Raw genomic sequence first — 22230 nt, forward strand, 5'->3', positions numbered from 1 at the left:
ACCAATGCGGACTGTCCAATAGCGCCGACATGTCCGCTGAACAAAACGGGGCTGTGAAAAATGCTGCCCACCACAGGCGCAAAAAACACAACTGCTCCGGGGCTGTCAAGAGGCGACAGTCAAATAGCGCCGAAATCATGATGTGTCTCGCCTGACTTCCTATTTCCTTTGCCTCACTGACACAACACTGCAATCAAATGTTTTCATTGACCGTTCTGCCTCGCCACAAGAGGCCAGACAAATGCGATCTGAGAGGTTCCCTGCTTTGAAGCCTACCAGATTGGTTGGTTGTTTTTCATATCTCTATAGAAAGAACAAGGTTATGAAAATTATTTATTTTCCCGTAGGTGCTGGAGTCCCTCAATTCAAACCCATCGCCCTCAACTCAGGCTTTCGCATCGAAGTGCTGGTCAATGGCTCTTTACTCATCAAACATGTGCTGGAAGAAGACAGTGGCTTCTACCTTTGTCGAGTCAGCAATGATGTTGGGGCTGATGTCAGCAAGTCCATGTATCTCAACGTCAAAAGTAAGTCTTGTAGGATAAATTACACATTTTAGACATTGTTCTCTTTGACGGGTAATTTCCCCCAAACAAATGTAAGCTTTTCAAATGACTCCTCATCATACTATACCACATAATTGAATAGAATTAGATCAACATTTAACTCTCAAGCGCAAAGCTGAAGTGAGTTGAAGTCAATTTTGTTTTGTGACTCGTGCTTGCTATGTTTTTATTTTTATTTTTATTTTTTGCATCAACGAATCCCACGAAAGACACAGATTTCATTACTCTGAGAAAATATAGCATTTATCCGCTGTGCGGGTAAGGACTTAGCTTCCCTCCATTAATCCCTGAATTTTGCATGCTGCCAAGATTTGCTTTGTGGAAAACATGTACGACGGATAAAGAAAAAAACAAGTTGAAGGAAGTAAGGGTTACACATCTGCCCTGACATTGTATATTACATACAGTATGGGTTCTACTTTGCACACAAGATCGGGGATGCAAGACATTCTCAAATTACCCATGTCACATGCGCAGCCGACTACCTCATCTGCAAGGGGAGATCTTGCAGTTTACCAGCTGCCAATGTCATGCACGGACCCCAGCAAGTCTATTTCTGTTCCCGCAATGTCAAGCATGGCATACTCACTCAGACTGCCCTGATTGTTATGTAAATGACCTATGCTGCTAGGATTGAGAAAGGCTCCGTCCATCCCACCAAGGTGCAAACGCCCTGTTACGCCCAATTCGACCTGCGCAAAGTCTGCCAAAATATCAAAAGAGAGAAAACTCCACCCATGCACACAGTTGGACTATATTCACCCATCCATCCATTTTCCAATCCGCTTTATCCGCACAAGGGTTGCGAGGGGTGCTGGAGCCTACCCCAGCCATCTCCGGGCAGTGGGGGGGGGGGCACCTTGAACCAGTTGCCAGCCAATCGCATGGCACACAGAGGTGAACAACCATCCGCGCTCACACTCACACCTAGGGACAATAGAGTGTTCAATTAGCCTGCCATGCATGTTTTTGGAATGTGGGAGGAAACCTGAGTACCCGGGGAAAACCCACGCAGGCCCGGGGCGAACATGGAAACTCCACACAGGGAGGTCGGAGCTGGGATCGAACCCACAAATATGTACTGTGAGGTCGACACACTAACCACTGGCCGCCCTGGACTATATTCTATATTGTATATTTCATGAATAAATGACAAACCATTCACTAACATTCATGAATTCAACAATTTACTCCAAAAAGCCTCCTGTGTCAATTAGAGGTGACACAAAACAATAATTACAGGAAAAAAAACGTTTGCTGTGCCATATTTTTAGTAATACAGTACTTTTTGTTCATAAGAATACTATCCCTATGGTGAAATTGAATTATAACGTAAATACTGTTCATTTCGCAGGATTCAAGATGTACAGTAGAGCATGCCTGATCGATTGAGCTGAAATGACAAGGCTGTTGATTTATTTCTCTGTGTGTGTACGTGTGTGAATGTGCGATTCACAACCAGTCCATTGAGGCTTGGCACTCATTTCGATCAACCACAAGTAGATGAAACTTGTGCCCCTGTGGCTCTTATCAAGCCACAGCAGAGTACTCCCTGCTGAGCTCCTCGTTCTGTCTGCCAGCCTGAAATAAACAACAACAAGCAAGCACTCCTCATGTCCCTCCTTGTCATGACCCGTCACAGAAACATGCACACAAGTGAAACCTCTTCATTCACAAGTCATGCCGGCGTTATTTTCAGTGAAATGTATTGAGACGTACAAATTGTTCTTTTACCACACTTATAGCATGATGCATCATCATCAAATAAAAGCTAGCCAGTCAGGACGCTATCAGAGAATCTTCTGAATCAATCGCAGAACAGTACACTACTTTGTAATGTCATTTATTTTTTTCATGTACAATGACACTAAACAAACCTGTACTAGGTGACAGCTCGAGACAACTAGTGTCACTGTATTCAAATGCATTTAAAAATATGCTTCATGTCTCTTGCATACAGTTATGGACAAGAATAGGTTTGCAGAACACTCACACTTCCTGCATAATTGGCTTACTTTGGGAGATGCAGCACTGGGGCAAACAAAAAATAATAATATTGTCAAAACATGTAGAAGTGGTTCATAAGCTATGGATGAACCGATTTCAGTTTGGCTGTCTTTTTGTCATCCTTGATGAACAAGGAAGCAGCCTGCTAACTAGCAAATACATGGACAAACATGAACATATACTGTATCTACAAATGCATTTTCATGTGTCTGTGGTTTTGCTGTGTTGCATTATAGCTTAAAAAATAAATAAATAAAGGGTGGCAGTCCACAAACAACATACAGTAACCCAGTACTGTGTTAAAAAAATCCACTGTTGTACTGTGTGTGTGTCCATGTGCGTGTGTGTGTGTCAGCAATCCCTCAGGTGCAATCTGTGCTGCACTCAAAGATGCAGGCTGTTGTTGTGATACGTGTGTTGCCCTGATCTGTTGTCCATTGCTCTCCATAGTAATCTTAACCTCCTCTCCCCCAATTGGGGGTTTGACTGTGCAGAGGGCTCATTAACCCCTTAAAGATGTATTTGTTTTGTTTTGGGTTTTTTTTGATAGATGTTTAGCCAGTGGGGTTCGCTGTTTGTAGCTCTTAACAATCTGCAATATTGGCGCTGTTATCGTCTGCACACACTGTTTTTATGTTGTTTATCCAGGACAGTCGACCCCATTTGAACAGCTACTTAAGAGGCTTAGGAGGCCAATTAGGGAAGCACACAAGCTGACGCATGCTAAAGTCCTCACGTGACGGATAGTATGATCTTCGCTTTGTATTATTGGCCGTCCAAGCGTACCTTTTGAGTCAACAAACCAGGAAGAATCCATTGTATATTTTAAATGATATTCACTGAGATGTATGAATTTGGCCAAGGTCATGTGACACAGGTGAGCAAGCAAAGCTCACGGGCAGACACAGCGAAGGCACACGTTGGAGCACAAAGGACTGCGCTCACGACAACAAAACGATAATGTAATGGTATACAGATCCGGTGACGCTATTATAAAAGAATAATGGGCCAGCGGCCTGATGCAATGGTTTAAATAGATTCCACTTTTCTACTCCTGGTAAATGAATTGCATCTATTGTAATACCCGAGCTTGGCACTTTCATTGTTATGAGTGCTTGTTCCTAGCCTAATGTCTCATCATAATACGCCATGCATCATCCTGGATGGACATCACCGCTGGACTAACGGCAGCAGAGGCTGACTGCACTTACCGCACTGGCATTAAGCTCGCCTACTTGTGTTTATTATTATTTTTTCTCTCCCAAGTATCAGACAGCTTCTTATGTAACTCATAATCCATCACTGGATGCAGGTGGAAGCCAGTGATTTATACGTGCTTACCCGTCAAGCATCCTTACCTCCAAAACAGAACAGCAATTCAGGCAATTCATTACCAATCCACAGCGGATGCTATCAGAGTCAGTCAACAGCCACTCGGTTTTTATCATTGCCAATTAAGACCAATCAAGCCAATTTGGCATCATAATGTCACTAGACACAGCGGATGAGGGAAGAGAGCATAATGAGGTGTGTATGAGGAGAAGTGGTAAATGGCCTTTCGGTCACCAAACGGCACCCTTCAAACAAGCAGAAGGAAGTCCCCTCTCTCCCTGATCTGTATCTCTTTCATCTTCTGAACTCATCTGCATCCACCACAAGCCCCCTCTTGGCTCCAGCGCAGAGACCCACCCAGTCTGCGGGCATACATTTGCTCTTTTGCTCCATGTCCAAGCCAATTGTGCAGCTAAGGGAATTATTTCAGTACATTGCAGGCGCCTAGTGAACTAGTCATCTCTGTGCAATTGCCAGAGCGCTCTCCTTTCCTCCAACCCCCCCAACCCCCAACCCTGGCTGGCTCTACCCCAGCACCCACTTACAAAGTGGCTGCAGGGCATGGAGCTCTGCTCGTCATCTCTCGCCTGGCTCTCATGGCCCTGTCGAGCCAGAGTGCCCCGTGGCCAACATTGGCCTGTGAGGCGGCCAGTAACACAGTCCTGTACTGTTTATACGCTAATGTAGACAACATTATAACCGAAGGATTTTCAAGCTTATAATGTTGTTCTTAATAGAATTGCAAATAAGAATTTGAGGTCAGTAGGACCGATTGTGTATTTGTGACAAAACAAAACAAACAAAGAAAATTTAGAAAGGTAAATACAGCAAGGGCGGCCCGGTAGTCCAGTGGTTAGCACGTCGGCTTCACAGTGCAGAGGTACCGGGTTCGATTCCAGCTCCGGCCTCCCTGTGTGGAGTTTGCATGTTCTCCCCGGGCTTGCGTGGGTTTTCTCCGGGTGCTCCGGTTTCCTACCACATTCCAAAAACATGCATGGCAGGCTGATTGGACGCTCTAAATTGTCCCACGGTGTGGGTGTGGGTGTGGATGGTTGTTCGTCTCTGTGTGCCCTGCGATTGGCTGGCAACTGATTCAGGGTGTCCCCCGCCTACTGCCCGAAGACGGCTGGGATAGGCTCCAGCACCCCCCGCGACCCTAGCGAGGATCAAGCGGTTCGGAAAATGGATGGATGGATAAATACAGCAAGATCCTCTGGGAAATACGACACAAACAGCAGTGGCCCGGTGGTCCAGTGGTTAGCGCATCGACCTCACAGTGCAGAGGTCGTGGGTTTGATCCCAGGCTCCAGCCTCCCTGTGTGATTTTATATGTTCTCCCTGGCCTGCGTGGGATTTCTCCAGGCCCTCCGGTTTCCTCCCATATTTGTAAAACATGCATGGCCGGCTGATTGAACATTCTAAATTGTTCCGAGTGAGAGCGCGGATGGTTGTTTGTCTCTTTGTGCCCTGCGATTGGCTGGCAACCGGTTCAGGGTGTCCCTCGCCTACTGCCCGAAGACGGCTGGGATAGGCTCCAGCACCCCCCCGCATCCCTTGTGAGGATAAAGCGGATCAGAAAATGGATGGATGGATGTACTTGGGATAAACCTGGAGCCTTTTTGTCCTCCTCCTAGGAACCGTAGACCCCCAAAAAAACCAAACTCATTTTGGAGTGGATGATTACGAGTAGGACAATAGTAATGCATTTCATTCACTGATTACTGCAGTGATTGATAGGGTTCAATGCATGCTATTGTCATAGTCATGAATGAAAACCGATCACTTCCACCACACATATCACCGGAGTGCAGAATCTGTCTCCTTGCGCCTCAATCAAATTCACCAAAATTAAGTTGAGCCACGACTTTTAGGTGTTCTAAGGTCTGGTCTACTTTCTGTCACTGAATTGCCAGGTGTGGTAGGGTCGTGCAAAAGAAAACACCCTCGGTGCATCAGAATACCCAACAAAGCGCAGCAAATTCCCAGACATGGTCAACTAGATATGTCCTGGCACAAAAATGAAGATGCAGCAGTTTTTACGCCGAGTGCACAAGCGCCTAGATATGAAGCTAGGTCCCTAAAAGTTTACACGTGAACAAAAGATGTTTGTGTTAGAACAACACTGTTTACTATTGAGGGCACCAATTTAAATAACTCATCACACACTCCTAATGGAATTGCTAACAAGTCTCTATAAAGATGAAGATGTATTTGCCAGTCTTTATCAATTCTTCGTTTTCTCGTGGCAACTCCAGACCAATTTCAATAGCAGGCAACCGAAACTATTCTGTGAAAAGAAAATCAGCTTCTTTTGGTCAAATGTGCTACTTGGTAATTTTGTTGGACCTGTTCGCGGGACATCCACTAACTCACTGAGTAAAAAAATGCTCGACGCTTTCAACAATAATAGATCTGTATTTTTAAAATGAAGTATGGTAGTTATTTAATCCTGCACTTCTTTGTATTGCAATACTATATTACTGACACATTAACTATGAGGCAGTATGATCAATTAAAATTGAGTAACTACACCGAAAGGTATTCAGCTTCAGAAATGAAATGTATGATACTGTACATATATAGCATACACAGGAAGCTACTCACATGTTGATGTTATATTATTTATAGAATATTCATTCCCTCATTCATATTCCGAACCGCTTAATCCTCACTAGGGGCGCGGGGGGGGTGCTAGAGCCTATACCAGCCGTCTTCGGGCAGTAGGCGGGGGACACCCTGAACCAGTTGCCAGCCAATCGCAGGGCACACAGAAACGAACAACCATTCACGCTCACACTCACACCTAGGGACAATTTAGCATGTTCAATCAGTCTGCCATGCATGTTTTTGGAATGTGGGAGGAAACCGGAGTTCCCCGGAGAAAACCCACGCAGGCCCGGGGAGAACATGCAAACTCCACACAGGGAGGCCGGAGCTGGAATCAAACCCTGTACCTCTGCACTGTGAAGTCGACGTGCTAACCACTGGACTACCGGGCCGCCCTATTTATAGAATATAATTGTGTATATTTGTATATTACACTTAACATTTCAACACAATTCACCACAACGTACATTTTGGTCGAGTTCTGCATTGCACCATTCAGGGCATGATAGTGTAATCACCATCATGCTGCGAAAAATCAATGTCATGTCCATGTTCTATTGGCCACTCAAAATGGTCCTTTTTCTAAGAGCACAGGCAGGAGCATGAGCGGGAGGAGGAGAGGAAAGCAACCGTCCGATGCTGGTTGGCATGGTAACCTGGCCAGGTGAAAGGAAGCCTGGGAGGAGGGTGGAAAGGGAATAGAAAGGTAGGGGGGGGCGGCGCTTTTGTCTCACGGGAGCAGCCGATCAGCCAGCCACTGGCCTATCTGCTACAATCCCCTGGATGTTTCATCACTACCTTCTGGGTGGCTTTGAAGAAACACAATTGTATGTACAGTATACATACACCAAACACCTGTGCATTGTGTTTATTTGTTGTTTTTTTTACTTGTCCTAGTGGTGTACAATATCAAAATGGCTCTACTTACATTCATTTATATTGTAGCGGTTGTATTTCTTTTTCCAAGACACATGCAACAACACTGAAGTAATGATCACGGGTCGCGGGGGGTCTGGAGCCTATCTCAGCTGTCTTCGGGCAGTAGGCGGGGTACACTCCTGACCCAATGGCCAGCCAATCGCAGGGCACAGATAGACATCCAACCATCTGCTCTCACAGTCACACCTCAGAGTGTTTCATTAACCTGCCACGCATGTTTTTGGAATGTGGGAGGAAACCAGAGTACCCGGAAAATACCCACGCAGGCACGGGGAGACCACTCAAACCCCATACAGGAAGGCCACACAGGAATCGAACCCCTGGACCTCTGCACTGTGAGGCTGACGCGCTATATATATTTGCAATTCAAAATCACAATTTGTGACATCACACAATGTGATTTCTGGGAGTATTGTACTTAAAATGCAAATTGACAATCATGTCATTATCTTATCCACTCATAATATAATGTATATACGGCGCAGTAGGGGTCACCAAGAAGTGTCAGCCTGTTCTAAAAATTGGTCACCGGAGATGGGGCATTAAGATTTGCTCGAAATGTTGTAGAAGTGATCCCGAAATGCAAACCTTTATAAACATGCATCGACATCAAATCGTATCATAATGATGTTTATTTGTGTCCCACTTTGTTAAATCATTGTTGATAATCACTGTGAGAGATCATTAACATGAACCTATGTAGAAGCTCTTTTAAAGAGCCTCTACATGGTGACAACAGGTGGATCGAATGCAGTATCTGCATGCCTACGATTTAAAAACAATATCAAATGTCATGCAGATTTAATAGATTTATCCGCTACATTCTGGATGCTGAAACCATTTGCTGTTCACCGTTCAGGCTTCTTATTTCCGCTAGAAAAAGAAGTTGAGATTCTTCCCTCATTGCTGTTTGTCACCTCCGTGGATTGTTCCAGATTGCCAGGAGTGTCAACAACATCGCCATGTTCTTAGCCACTTCTGTGAGAGTAGTTGTGCTCTAAAATAAACGTTTACATAGAATCTTAGCCGTTATCTTTTTCCCTCTTTTTTTTTTCTTTTTGAATGTGCCTCACAAAAAATTTATATTTGTCATGCAAAATAAATCAGCGTTCTTTTCCGTAGACGAGCCCCAAATGGCTGTGGAGTAAATAAGAGATGAGGCTTAAATGTTTGCAACCTCTTGCCTGACACTTCTCATCACATCACATGGAGTCACGCTTTACATCCGGATATGTTTGTGTGTGCGTGTATGCGCTTGAGTATCTGGGGGAGGGACCAGAGAGCTGCTATGTTTTCTGAGCGATATCACCAGCGTGTATTTGGTGAGATGTCTTCGGAGGGTTCATTGTACCTTTTAGTCGCCTCACATACAAGATACATGCCAACACCTCTTGTTGCATTTAATTCCTCGGAGGAAAAATACTTACTCTCCTACATTACATTGAAAATTCATTGTGAGGTGGTTACCATTTTCTCCTAATGTTTTTATCATGACATTATAGAACTGGTTTGATCATGTGAGAGCTTCCCAAAGTAAACACTTGCAAAACATTCTAAGTGGGTTTTTTCCCCCTCCTCTTAATTTATTATGAACCAGTTCCTGCCATGATCACATCGTACCCCAACACCACATTGGCCACGCAAGGTGAAGAGAAGAAAATGAGCTGCACGGCTCATGGCGAGAAGCCCATCATGGTACGCTGGGACAAGGAGGAACGTATCATCAACCCTGAGACCAGTCGCTACGTGGTGACGGTCAAGGAGGTCGGAGATGAAGTCATCTCCACCCTGCAGGTAAGAGTGTACTTTTCAAGTTAAATATTCATCTAACTTCCCAATAATAGGCAAGGCCCTTTTTATGGCTGTCATGATGAGTTAATAAACAATTGGTGGCAGAATGAATGCGTATCGTTACCGACGATGCCAATGTACAAAACCCAAATGTCCTGTGAAAGAGAGATTAAAAATTGACCTGTTTAAAAGTGTCTCTGTAGTTAGTGTTGATGACTGATGGGTCACATTTGGCAAAATAAATTTGAACCACAGTGCAGCAAAGTGGGGGAAAAGGGTATTACAACATCTCAAATATGTACATTTGACAAAATATGTCCCAGTTATAAAAGCATGAGGACTCAAGACATGATGGACTGTAACTATATTCTTTTGACAAATTCACTATGGTGCATTTATCAGATCATGCCCACAGTGAGGGAGGACTCTGGCTTTTTTTCCTGCCACGCCATCAATTCTTTTGGTGAAGACCGAGGGATCATACAGCTCACAGTGCAAGGTAAAAGCCACTTCTGCTTTACAGTAGAAACATCTAGAGTGGAGCCTCTCAAGTTAAACACATTTACCTCCTATTGGTTCAGATTTCAAAACAATCCTTTGCAAAGGAAGTCATGAATATTGAAATAATCCGTTCTAGAGTTTGGCACCCTGATAAATGCTGGAAACGCAATGTCTAAAGTAACATGTCTTGTATTCATACAGCATCAGGCATGCACAGGAGAGAATTTTAAATTTGTAAGAGCTTGAAAACGCTCTTTACCTTGTTGGATATGATACAGAAGTCTTTTTGCTTTGAATTTGTCATAACTTTTCTTCTTCTCATAACACACCCTGAGGGGATTGGTCCATTTTTCTGAATTTGTGTAAAGAAACAGCCCCCCCCCCCGACTACCCCCCCCCCTCAAAAAAAGCAATATCTACAGACATCTTTTAGTATTGTCAAGCTCTTGTGATGTACGATATGTTGACATGACGTCATTTAAGATGTTCCCTGGATTTTGCTCATGTTGCCACATTGGACTTTTGATTTTAGAGCTTCCCTTGTATAATGGTGAATTGAATCCAGCAAACCGTCATCATTTACTGTGACCGCAGTAATAGTGAAAACATGACTTGTCAACTTTGCTCTTCGCAGAGCCTCCTGATCCCCCAGAAGTGGAAATCAGAGAAGTGAAGGACAGAACGATTGCCCTACGTTGGACTATGGGATTTGATGGCAATAGCCCAATCACAGGCTTTGATATTGAGAGCAAAAACAAATCGGGTAGGGCACAATGTCTCATATGAAATGTGATCCACAAATAGTCATTTCCTCCAAGCCTTGGCTTGCCTTCAACATCCCCCCCCCCCCTCCGCCCCCCATAAACTGTACCTTCTCCCCTTTTACAGCCTCCTGGGACACAGCTCAGAAGACCAAAGATGTCTCACCTCAGCTCAACCAGGCCACAATCATTGACCTGCATCCTTCCTCCACGTACAACATCCGCATGTTTGCCAAGAACCTGATCGGAAAGAGCGAGGCCAGTAACGAGCTCACCATCACCACCGACGAAGCTGGTAAACAGTTGCTGCTCTGTTGTCTGTGGTCTAAATATATACCGTATTTTCTGCACTATAAGGCACTTTGGATTATAAGGCGCACCTTCAATGAATAGCCTATTTTAAAACAGTTTTCATCTATCGGGCGCACTGCATTATAAGGTGCATAGAAGCACCAGCAGTGGCTGCGGTTGCATTATGCATCCAGTAGATGGTGCTACGCAGCAGGAACACAATACAATACAATACTGTACAGCTTTATTTATACAGAGACTTCACAACTGCTACAGCTGTAACAAAGCCATTAGAACTAGTCACAAACACTGACATGAAACCTACTGTAAATACAAATGGCATTCCAAAACAATAAATACAAGACAAAAGTTATGAAGACAATTGATTCAATAAAAAGGCACACAAACCTCCTGGACTCACATCCACAAGGGGCTAAATATCCTTAGAGGTGTTGCTTGTCTCCTTCTTCCTTCGTTTTTGTCAGTAGTTAACTATGCTTTTAGTGTTATCTTCATTTCATCATGGCTGCGCATAGCTCACAAGGTAGTAGTCGGTTTGAGTGTTTGTTGGTGAATACACATCAATTAGTGTCGGGAGAACCCTTTTAGGTTACAATTGGTTCCTGCTAGTAATCACCACTAGATGGCATCGGAACACTAACAGGGAAACAACTCTATGGGGACTCTAAAGTGAGTTACAGTCACTTTGAATTGGGTGCATCGGATTATAGGGTGCACCGTCGTCTTTTGAGAAAATTGAATGTTTTTAGGTGCGCCTTATAGTACGGAAAATACGGTACTTTATAAACTCGCATTTCTATGTGTCCACCTGTACCAACTCAGCTCCTTTATCCATTCAGAAGCCTCAATGTCTTGTCGATGTTTATTTTTATATCGCATAAGTAGTGTACAAGTATGTTTTTGATTATTACAGGTTATTCGGATTTAACGAAACAATAATACCGATTACAGGCAATACCAAACGCAGGCCGAAAGTTAAAGACAAGAAGCAAAAGTTGGGTCACCGCTGACGAGGTCAATTCATTAACATCCCGGTGACATCAGTACCGTTGGCTCTGTTGCATTATTGAACACACGCTGACCCTCCACTAAAAGCAGAATTTTTCAATTAGCCGCCTGAGTAATAAATGTCACACAATGGTCAATAGAGTCCGTTTTAGACCCCTTTCTGCAAATGAGCCCCCCTTGTATACCACCCCTTTACTGGAAGTGCTCTTCCATTCATACCATTCATACGCAAGAAAACGCTTTTAAACTCCACCCATCACATTTGTGCAAGCCACCAGGTCCAGACACACTTAGGTATATTTGTCTTTGCGGACATCTTGCTGATGAATTAACACATGTTGTAAATCTGTCTCCAGCCCCTGATGGACCACCTCAGGATGTGCAGCTGGAAGCCCTCTCTTCTCAGAGCATCAAAGTTTCCTGGAGGGTAAGTTATTATTGTGTTTCCTGGAGGGTAAGTTATTATTGTGTTGAAGACATTGTTTTTGATGATGGATTTTTTGAAATTACATTTCCTGCACTGGGTCTTACAAACTACAACAAAGGATATTCATGGTTTGTCTGTGTTCATTCACAGGCATCCAGGAGATAGAAAAAAATAGAATGGTTGAATCGAGGCAACTGGACTCGTTTTGTTTGATAAAGACGCTTCAAGCAGAAGCCAAAATTGACAAAATACTAGTAGGTTACAAAAGGTTACAAAAACAACTTTGGTCAGGGAGGCTTCGTGTAGTTGGTAGATCCTGTTGTCTTAAGTTCATTGTCTTTAGTATATTTCAGCCCCAGTATGGGTGTTGACATTCATCAATAACCCTTTGGCACTTTTCTGTTAGGCACCGAAGAAACACCTCCAGAATGGTGCAATCAAAGGCTACCAGGTGGGCTACAGAGAGTACAGCTCAGGTGGAAACTACCAGTTCAGCGTAATTAGCGTCGAGACAACCGGTGACAACGCAGAAAGCTTGGTCCTGGACAATCTCAAGAAGTTCACCCAATATGGCGTTGTGGTGCAAGCCAGTAACAGTGCAGGCACTGGGCCATCTTCCACCGAGGTGGCTGCCACTACACTGGAGGACGGTAAGAAAGCAGGCAAATAGCTCCACAATTAAATTCCTTTGAATAGGACACATTTTGACACCGAATGGCAGGAGAACATGTCCATTGCGGTTCAAGTAAAATCAATGACCTCAAGATATGGACTCCAAAAACGTCTCTTTATTCATTTTGTACATACATATTTTACAACTCTTCCGAAGAATAAAACAGGTTGGATGGCAGGGGACCCTCGAGCCACTCGTCGAAATGATAATATACTATAGTATTTTGAGAATTGAACAGATTAAATTATGCCAATAAAAAAAATAACATAAAAAATACATACAAGTATGACTATTGGCACACTCTAATTATAAACCCTGTACTTCGTTAAGAAGATTCCCCCCCACCCAAAAAAGTCAATGATTAGAATGTAAATCATTTTCAATATGCCTGTTAGGTCCCCATTTCTGTCAATATATCATTGATCAAGATCGCAGACTTCCTGATGCCTTAGTAACAAAATAAACACGCCAAATACCTTTCATGCTTGTACTACTGTGGTCAGTGTCAAAAACGAGCAGCTTGGGTGCCCTTTCGTGAGTCATTTGTGAGGTTACGTTACACCCTAGCGGAGATTAGGGGGCACTGCTACGTCTCTTCACTCGTTCAAGAGCGGCTGCTGTTTGCGTAGGTGCATCATCTCTCCTGTTCTTCTTCCTCGCCAGTTCCAAGTCGTCCTCCAGAGCACGTCCAAGCCACGGCTACGTTTCCAGAGGTCATCTCTCTATCCTGGCTGACCCCTCCTAAAGATGCTCTGAATGGTAACCTTCTGGGCTTCAGGGTGATCTACTGGGCCAACCTGCCCGATGGAGGTACTGCATAGACAGTACACACTCATTTGCACTTTGCGTTTGATATCGCTAAGGTCACTGTGGTTTTTGCATTGGTTTATTTCCAGATCTATGTCTTTCTAGACTAGAAGTGGGTCACATGCTCTGATTCCTGAATATCCTCTCGCTTGGCAGCAGTTTGCGTACATCCTTGACTTGGCTTGGTTTCAGTATGACTCAGTTGCTACTTATCAACTAATTTCTGCTTCTTCTGAAATTTGTTATGAGCTAAGAAGAACAGCGTTATGCTGAGTAATAAGGTTTGTTACTGATGCCAGTGAGTAAGTTGTAGCTTGGAGTCACCCACATGCATTGTGGGTAGCCCACAAGGAGTAATTGTCTTTGGGCCAAAATTGTCCCTGGCAATGGGACGTCAGATAACACGCTACAACCATTGTCGCAAGCTGGATTCGCGTGAGTGGGAGTCCGTTGTGACAGCGCAATTACCTTTGACCCTTGCCCTGTCACATCATGTTGGCCCACACATTAACCGTGAATGCCTAAGGACTTGACAACCATGATGAGTTTGCGTGGGAACAGTAGGCAGTCTAAGTATGTGGATTAAAACAACAAAACATTTTATCTAAGCGGACAGTATAGCATCCCCCGTCATGTTTTATAAGTTTGTTTTCCTCTTGAATATCCAGAATATACCATTTATTTCATAGTCTATAAGTAGAATGTACAATCGTGGAAAAAATATGTATTTTTGAATAACCTTAAATAAATACCTTTCCTTAAGATTTAGAATTACGTATACTCTTCTGTGTCTCACTTCCATCAGACCTAAATAAAAAGCCAAAAAATGTTGCAAGGGTTTAAATAATTATGAGCTTTAGCATACTTATTTATTTATATACAAAAAGCTGTTGTTTGTTTTATAGCCAGTTTTCTGTTTTGTGATTCATACAAATTGAATCAACCTATAACCTGCTGTGAGTGAACAACAGCAGATAGCAAATAACATAAGAAAGATGGTTCATCCTTTTTGGGTTTAATCTGTATGTGATCACATTAGCTTTCAAGTTCCCATTCTTCTTGTCTTTTAATTGCTCATGAAAAGCAAGAGACATGCACAAATGATATTATCGTATATATCCTGCGGAGACAAATTAAAAGCGGGATGGAAACGAAGCTCTGGACAGGGAAGCATATAAATGCTTTCAAATTTGGGAGTGAATTGTCTTCATACTTTCTCCTCAGAGCTTGGAGAGATCAGGAATGTTACCACTTCCAAGCCATCACTGGAGTTGGACGGGCTAGAGAAATACACTAACTACAGCATCCAGGTGTTAGCCTTCACCCGAGCAGGCGACGGGGTTCGCAGTGAACAGATTTACATCCGCACCAAGGAGGACGGTAGGCAGTCATTTCCGTAATCACAAAGATGGCGATCAGATTGTAAAAAAATTTAAAAACGTAAGTACTACAGGAGTATAACTTACTTTGTATTTCAGTTCCCGGTCCTCCTGGAGGTGTGAAGGCAGCAGCTGCTTCCAACTCAGTCGTGTTTGTGTCATGGCTTCCTCCACTCAAAGTGAACGGCATCATTAGGAAATACACTGTTTTCTGCTCCAACCCACACCCCACGGTAATACAAGACTGCATCGTAGCATAAATATAATAACAGACGGGAAAAAAAATCTGATTATTGTATTGTAACTGTACATAGACTGTATGTACTGTTAACACCCACGTGCTAGCTAAATTCACATTACTTCAAAAAATTACTTTTTTTGACATTTTTCAGTTCAGTGCACAGGTTTATTACTTTTTAGTTGTTGCAGAAAGTTCAGAATAAAATATCTTCACACACACAGGTCAGCAGTGAGTTTGAGGCGGCCCCAGATGTGTTCTTCTACCGGATCCCCAACCTGAGCAGAAACCGTCAATACAGCATCTGGGTGGTGGCTGTCACTGCTGCCGGCCGTGGAAATGCCAGCGAAATCATCACTGTTAAACCCATGGCTGAAGGCAAGTGAAACTATGGAATGTTGTATTATTTTGTCATTTTATGTTAACTGTTCTTTTGATGGCGCCGCGGGCACCCGCAGCGGCTCCTCTCTCTCCTGTGGTTGAGAGGAATGAAATTTCATCTGTGCTGTATGTTGCACATGTAGCACATTTGACAATAAAATTGACTTGAACTTGAACTTAAAAACATGAACGGATGGCAACTGCCTGGTTGCGCAGTTTTGAAAGTCTCAGGTGTGCCTCTCCTCTTGGACCAGAGTACATCAGTTTGAGAGAACAGTATTAGAAACAGTGCTTTGTTTTCCCCAAATTAAATCAAATCTACAAATACAAAATAAATTAACCCTTTCATGCACCCTGTAACCTGATAACATGATAAGCTGTCCACTGTCGTAACTGCTGTCCCTGAAAGGGTTAAATACAACACCGAAATAACAAAAGCCAGAACACTACATGGCATCAGTAAAATGCTCATGACCTCTCATGTGACCCTGTCTGAACATCACTGTCTTAGTGTGAGCATGGATGATCGCATATGCAGATAAAACTGCCAGGTAGCAAGACCCATGGCTCTTATCAGGGCTTTCACCTTGTATTTTATGGATTATCTCTGCATTCGAGGGCAAAGATATGCAGTCATATGTGACTTTCAGAATGTACGGGTCTGAAAGAAGAGGAATGGAAAGAAAATCAGACCATCCCTAATTTTAATGCTCCTGACCAGTCCCAAGTTTGTATATTCTGGTGAAAATGTTTGTCTTTTAGGGATCCTAAACATGACCCCACCCAAAAAACACCTCACTTAACCCTTTCAGGGACAGCGGTTGTTACAGTGGACAGCTTACCATGTTATCAGGTTACAGGGTGCATGAAAGGGTTCATTGCATCACCTGGAACGTCACAAGAAGCCAGTTTCCCTGAAATTCAGCAGATGTACCGAACTAAACAAGAAACACAAAAAATGTCAAGGACCCATGCCTGAAATGAAACAGGAAGTCAGCCACTTTGATTTGAAGCATCTATTTTGGAATACTTTGACAAACTCCAACAAGGGATTTAGTTTCAGTGGAATGAGCCCCCCAATGTGAGGCATCACAGATCAGTGATTCCCAACCAGTGTCCCACAGCACATTAAGCGTACCATGAGAGCTGATCAGTAAATTATTTGACTTCACTTAATCAGTCCACAGATTATTTGTTTCTACACAAATAATGTATCTTTGTTCAGCTATCTCTGACAGACATGTATCGTGGCAGGCAAAACAAATGAACTGTGTATACACTTTTTGTGACATTTTTATTTGGTGGTATGCCGGGAATTTAACGTGGGGAGAAACATGATGTCAAAGTTTGAGGGTCAGTTTGGGGATTTGCTGTAAAAATCGCTGCTTGCAGTTTAAAATAGATTCTATTGTCTTTTTTTTTAGCTCCAGCACGCATCTTGACCTTCAACAGGACAGTCACGACACCTTGGATGAAAGACATTGTGTTGCCTTGTAAGGCAGTAGGTGATCCTTCGCCAACAATCAAGTGGTTGAAGGAAATGTGAGTATCCATACGGCGGTGTGACTGTCAACTCATGTATCTGTTGTCATTGCTCATTTAACCCACAAAACATAAAACCGAATCACGTGATCCATTCTTGTTGCAGCAATGGAACCCCGGCACCTGTTGTGATTGACAGCCGGCGCAGTGTCCATGGTAACGGCAGCCTTGTTATTCGGACGGTGAAAGCAGAGGACTCTGGGAACTATACTTGTGTTGCAAGTAATAGCTTTGGCTCTGAAAAAATCGTCCTCAACCTGCAGGTTCAAGGTAGGAAATGGAATACAGTCAGTCGCCGCATATTTGTGCCTCCATATTCACAAATTCGCCTCGTCACTATTTTATTTGTTTCTTCACCAATCCAATCCTCCTCCACCTATTCACTGTTATGCAAGTAGTACTTTGGCACCATCTTCTGGCATTGTGGTGCCAAATAACTATAACAAAGTGAATTGAGTAGCTTCATCAAACCAAAATTAGGACTTCTGAATGATTGTGAATCTCATTGGTTCAATAAAGGTTACATTTGACATTTTTAAAATGCATTGCTGCCATATGTTGACAAATGTTCGTGGAAAGGAACTATGTTGTAGTAGGTGGAGGTGTTTCATTTAGACAAAAGTAGTGCTTTGCTGCCATCCTATGGCATCTATAGGGGATTACAAACACTATTGGGTGCCCATCAGTTACTCACGGAATTTCGGTATTTGCAGCGGACCTCCATCCGGATCCCTGCAAATTAGCGGGTGAATGCTGGAATACAGTAGAAAAAAAAATGTCTCTCGTGTCTCTCTTCTTTAGTTCCACCTGACCAGCCTCGCCTCACAGTGACTAAGACAACCACAACTTCCATCACCCTGTCCTGGATACCTGGAGACAATGGCGGCAGCTCCATAAGAGGTTGAATATACAAGGAATTTTACGACATCATCATCATCGATTGAATTACAATTCCTAAACAGATCAGGCATTCACAATCCATATTTTGTCCCTAGGCTACATTTTGCAATATTCAGAAGACAACAGTGAACAGTGGGGAAACTTCGCCATCAGTCCAAGTGAGCGCTCATATCGGTTGGAGAACCTCAAGTGTGGCACCTGGTACAAGTTCACTCTAACGGCCCAGAATGCCGTCGGGCCAGGACGCATTAGTGAGATCATTGAAGCAAAGACTCATGGGAAAGGTAAGGAACATGTTCATTTGTTGGAGGTTAGTTGTGTATAGTGTTTGCAAAAATATTAGTCACGCATCACACAATTTGAGAAGAAAACGGATGGTCTCACATTCTACTCGACTTTTTCGACTGCCTTGGCTCAGCCGGTTGTAGTTGGAGTTGATGTCTCTTTTATCTTTACATAGCTAGAGTTGGGTTCAGGTCTAGCTATATAAAGTTTAGCATGTCTGCTTCACAGTGCAGATGTGTAGGGTTTGATCCCAGCTCCGGCCTTCCCGTGTGGAGTTTGCATGTTCTCCCCATGCCTATGTGGATTTTCTCCGGGTATTGCGGTTTCCTCCCACATTCCAAAAACATGCATGGCAGGTTAACCCTTTCAGGGACAGCAGTTACTACAGTGGACAGCTTACCATGTTAGTGTTAGTGGAACACTGTAAATTGTCCTTAGGTGTGAGTGTGAACGCGGATGGTTGTTCATCTAAGTGTGCCCTGCGATTAGCTGGCAAGCAGTTCAGGGTGTCCCCCGCCTACTGCCTAAAGACAGCTAGGATAGCCTCCAGCACGCCCGCGAGCCTTGTGAGGATAAGCGGATTAGAAAATGGATGGATGGGTTCATTTTTACCATCTTCTCATCCCTTCAGAACCTCAGTACTCCAAAGAACAGGAGCTCTTTACCAGTATCAATGCCACTCGAGTGAAGCTCAACCTGAACGGCTGGAACAACGGCGGATGCCCGATCACATCCTTCACGCTGGAGTATCGCCCCATGGACTCTCCTTCATGGACCACAGCACAACGCACCTCCCTCACCAAGAGTCACATCCTCTACGACCTGCAAGAGGCAACCTGGTATGAGTTGCAGATGAAAATCTACAACAGCGCTGGCTACGCAGAGAAGAGGGTCAAGTTTGCAACGCTCAGCTATGACGGCAGTAAGTAAATTCCCGCAGAAATTTTTAATGGGATTAGTGATGCTTGCAAGTCCCAAAACCGCATCTGCAAAGGCTTCTTGACAAGTCGAGGTTGTCTTGCAGAACTATTTGAACGTTTGTTATCAATGAAAAAGAAAGTCTTTCAATGGTCTCATTACAAATGAGCACAAAGGGAAAATGTATTTCAAACAAACTTAAAATGTGATTTTTATTTTGAAAATATAAAAGTTTTTGGAATGGAAACAAGCTGAATAGTTTGAAGTTGGAAGGGTTTGAATCAGTCAAGAAATGAAAAATTCAATTAGAGGTACATACAGTAAATGCACTGAAATTTTGAAGACTAAAAAAGCGGAACAATTTAAAGTTACAATGATTTTAACCGGCCAAAAACTGTTTGGATAATGGATGGATGGATGGATAATTTTTGGCTTCTATTTTGAACCTCCCCCCCCCCCTCCCCCCCAAAAAACTAAAGAGCTGCGCAGTTAACAGTCGGACCGGTATGAACACGTGAAAAAGGAAATTGGAGGTAAATGCCCCAAAATTTAAATTTTGGGCGTTTATTTTGGCGTTAAATTTTTAGACTCTAAATTTGACAGATTAGTAATGTATGGCTTTCATGACACCCACACTATGTGCCACATGATTCACCTGCTACTCCACAAAAGGATTATTGGCTTCTCAAATATATATATATATATCAATATATCCATCCATCCATTTTCCGAACCGCTTGATCCTCACTAGGGTCGCGCGGGGTGCTGGAGCCTATCCCAGCCGTCTCCGGGCAGTAGGCGGGGGACACCCAGAATCAGTTGCCAGCCAATCGCAGGGCACACAGAGACGAACAACCATCCACGCCCACACTCACACCTAGGGACAATTTAGAGCGTCCAATCAGCCTGCCATGCATGTTTTTGGAATGTGGGAGGAAACCGGAGCACCCGGAGAAAACCCACGCAGGCCCGGGGAGAACATGCAAACTCCACACAGGGAGGCCGGAGCTGGAATCGAACCCTGTACCTCTGCACTGTGAAGCCGACGTGCTAACCACTGGACTACCGGGCCGCCTATATCAATATATATATATATAAATCAATATTATTTGATTTGATTTTGATTTTCTACTGCCAGTGGTGAGCTGTCAGCAATACCTTTTCAGCTGGCCATAGCACTATCTAAAGCACTGGCCTACATTTACAGCCTCTTTTATTTGTTTCATGAAATTTTGTGAATTTCATTTCCAACAGTCTCAATTTAGCATTTCTCGTGCCTGCACTCATTCCAGTGTACGTGGATGGGTTTTTTTTGTTGTTGTTGTTGGGTGAGATTTCAATTAAGCAATGTCATAACTGCTCATTACCCCTCCACAGGTACCATTGCCCCACTGGTGAAGGCACCCAATGTGAGTGAGGACACCTCCGGAGGTGGCGAAGGTTTGAAGATGATGGTGACTATTTCCTGTGTGCTGGTGGGAATTGTTGTTATCTTCATCGGCCTGCTGATACTGAGGAGGAGAAGGCGAGAGCAGAGGCTAAAGAGACTGCGAGGTGAGACAAGAGAGGTCACCTCCCGGCTTGTGTGACCCTTTCCTCATCTTCACACCACACATTCGATTATATCCTCATTCTGTGTTTCCTAGATGCAAAAAGTTTGGCGGAGATGCTAATGAGGTAAGAGTCTTGACTTAGTAATGAAAGAGCTTGTCGTAAAAGAATCGTTTCTGCTTCCCAGTAAAAATACACGACCAGCAGAACCAGTCAACAAACAGCAGCAAACCCTCCGGATGCACATCGACATCCCCAGAGCTCAGCTTCTAATTGAAGAGAGGGACACCATGGAGACTGTTGGTAAGCACACCGTGAACATACCATACCGCTGCTGAAAGGCATTTCTTTTTTACAACAAGCAATCAAACCCATGAATATTTATTGAGTTGCTGAACTTGCCCTTGTTACCGCTCTGCAGACGACAGGTCCACTGTGTTACTGACTGATAACGACTTTGGGGAAACACAGAAACAGAAGTCATCCACAGTCACCCACACTGTCCACTACCAGTCTCTCTCCCAGGCCACCGGTCCTCTGGTTGACGTGTCTGATGCCAGACCAGGAACCAGTAAGTCCAGTACGGACCTCTTTTTTTTACTTCATAAAATATGCAGTTTTCCTACATATGCACGTGAGGCTTTTCATTTTGTAGATTACGCTAAATGAATGAGATGCCAATTTTCAAACTGTAAAACTAGCAATATTTTGGGCAATTGTGATTAATATTCTACTGTGAGCTACTTTGTGATAGAGATGTCACAATAACTGCGATACTGCGATCTTAAAATTGCCGCAATGCAGTCCTTGTCACATAATTCTATTGAAAGCAGCGCATCGCTGTCCAAAAAATAAAATATTCACACACACTTCAGCAGAACATAGGATTGTTAACAATATTAGACCATAACACTTGGGCTGCTTAGCCAACAGGAGCACCATGTTATGTTTTTGTTTATATTACATTTGGTTTTGTTCCCTCGTGCCCTTTTTGTCTTCACCTGTTCTCGTCATCCGGGTCCCTTATGTTGACCAATCAGGTCCCTCAGCCCTTTGTGTCTCGTCGTCTCGTCACTTGGCTTGTATTTAGTTTCATGGGTTCTCAGTCTTTGTTGGATCGTTGTGTGTGTCTCTGTGCACTTGTCATGTTTTGTTTCTCTCATAGGTTTTTGCTACTTTCGTTCAGTGTAGTTGTCAGGACTTTGTATACTTCAGTTCGTGTTTCCAGTGTACTCCTGTTTGTATTTTTAGTGAATATATTTTGCTCAGTCCACCCCGCTCCTCCTGCCTCCCTGCTTTTTTGGG

At 43.5% G+C, this 22230-nt stretch overlaps 1 protein-coding gene across 2 annotated transcripts in view; it reads left to right on the forward strand.

Annotated features, from left to right (window-relative positions):
- dscama (Down syndrome cell adhesion molecule a) overlaps positions 1 to 22230 on the forward strand; it is a 92415-nt gene that overhangs the window by 64723 nt on the left and 5462 nt on the right. Inside the window, exons 11-30 of one of the 2 annotated variants that reach the window (XM_086130820.1) lie at positions 348 to 527; positions 9049 to 9245; positions 9645 to 9741; positions 10378 to 10506; positions 10632 to 10799; positions 12181 to 12251; positions 12658 to 12901; positions 13588 to 13734; positions 14956 to 15111; positions 15210 to 15343; positions 15573 to 15726; positions 17154 to 17271; positions 17378 to 17541; positions 18073 to 18171; positions 18267 to 18455; positions 19088 to 19378; positions 20752 to 20928; positions 21021 to 21051; positions 21113 to 21228; positions 21347 to 21505. In XM_086130820.1, the coding sequence (XP_085986946.1) occupies positions 348 to 527; positions 9049 to 9245; positions 9645 to 9741; positions 10378 to 10506; positions 10632 to 10799; positions 12181 to 12251; positions 12658 to 12901; positions 13588 to 13734; positions 14956 to 15111; positions 15210 to 15343; positions 15573 to 15726; positions 17154 to 17271; positions 17378 to 17541; positions 18073 to 18171; positions 18267 to 18455; positions 19088 to 19378; positions 20752 to 20928; positions 21021 to 21051; positions 21113 to 21228; positions 21347 to 21505 (3021 nt within the window). The remainder of the gene's footprint in view (positions 1 to 347; positions 528 to 9048; positions 9246 to 9644; positions 9742 to 10377; positions 10507 to 10631; positions 10800 to 12180; positions 12252 to 12657; positions 12902 to 13587; positions 13735 to 14955; positions 15112 to 15209; positions 15344 to 15572; positions 15727 to 17153; positions 17272 to 17377; positions 17542 to 18072; positions 18172 to 18266; positions 18456 to 19087; positions 19379 to 20751; positions 20929 to 21020; positions 21052 to 21112; positions 21229 to 21346; positions 21506 to 22230) is intronic. The other variant, XM_086130821.1, reaches the window with a different exon arrangement.

This window comes from Hippocampus guttulatus, chromosome 15 (assembly GCF_054856545.1).
Source record: "Hippocampus guttulatus isolate MCC_2025c chromosome 15, RoL_Hgut_1.0, whole genome shotgun sequence".
Taxonomy (NCBI): domain Eukaryota; kingdom Metazoa; phylum Chordata; class Actinopteri; order Syngnathiformes; family Syngnathidae; genus Hippocampus; species Hippocampus guttulatus.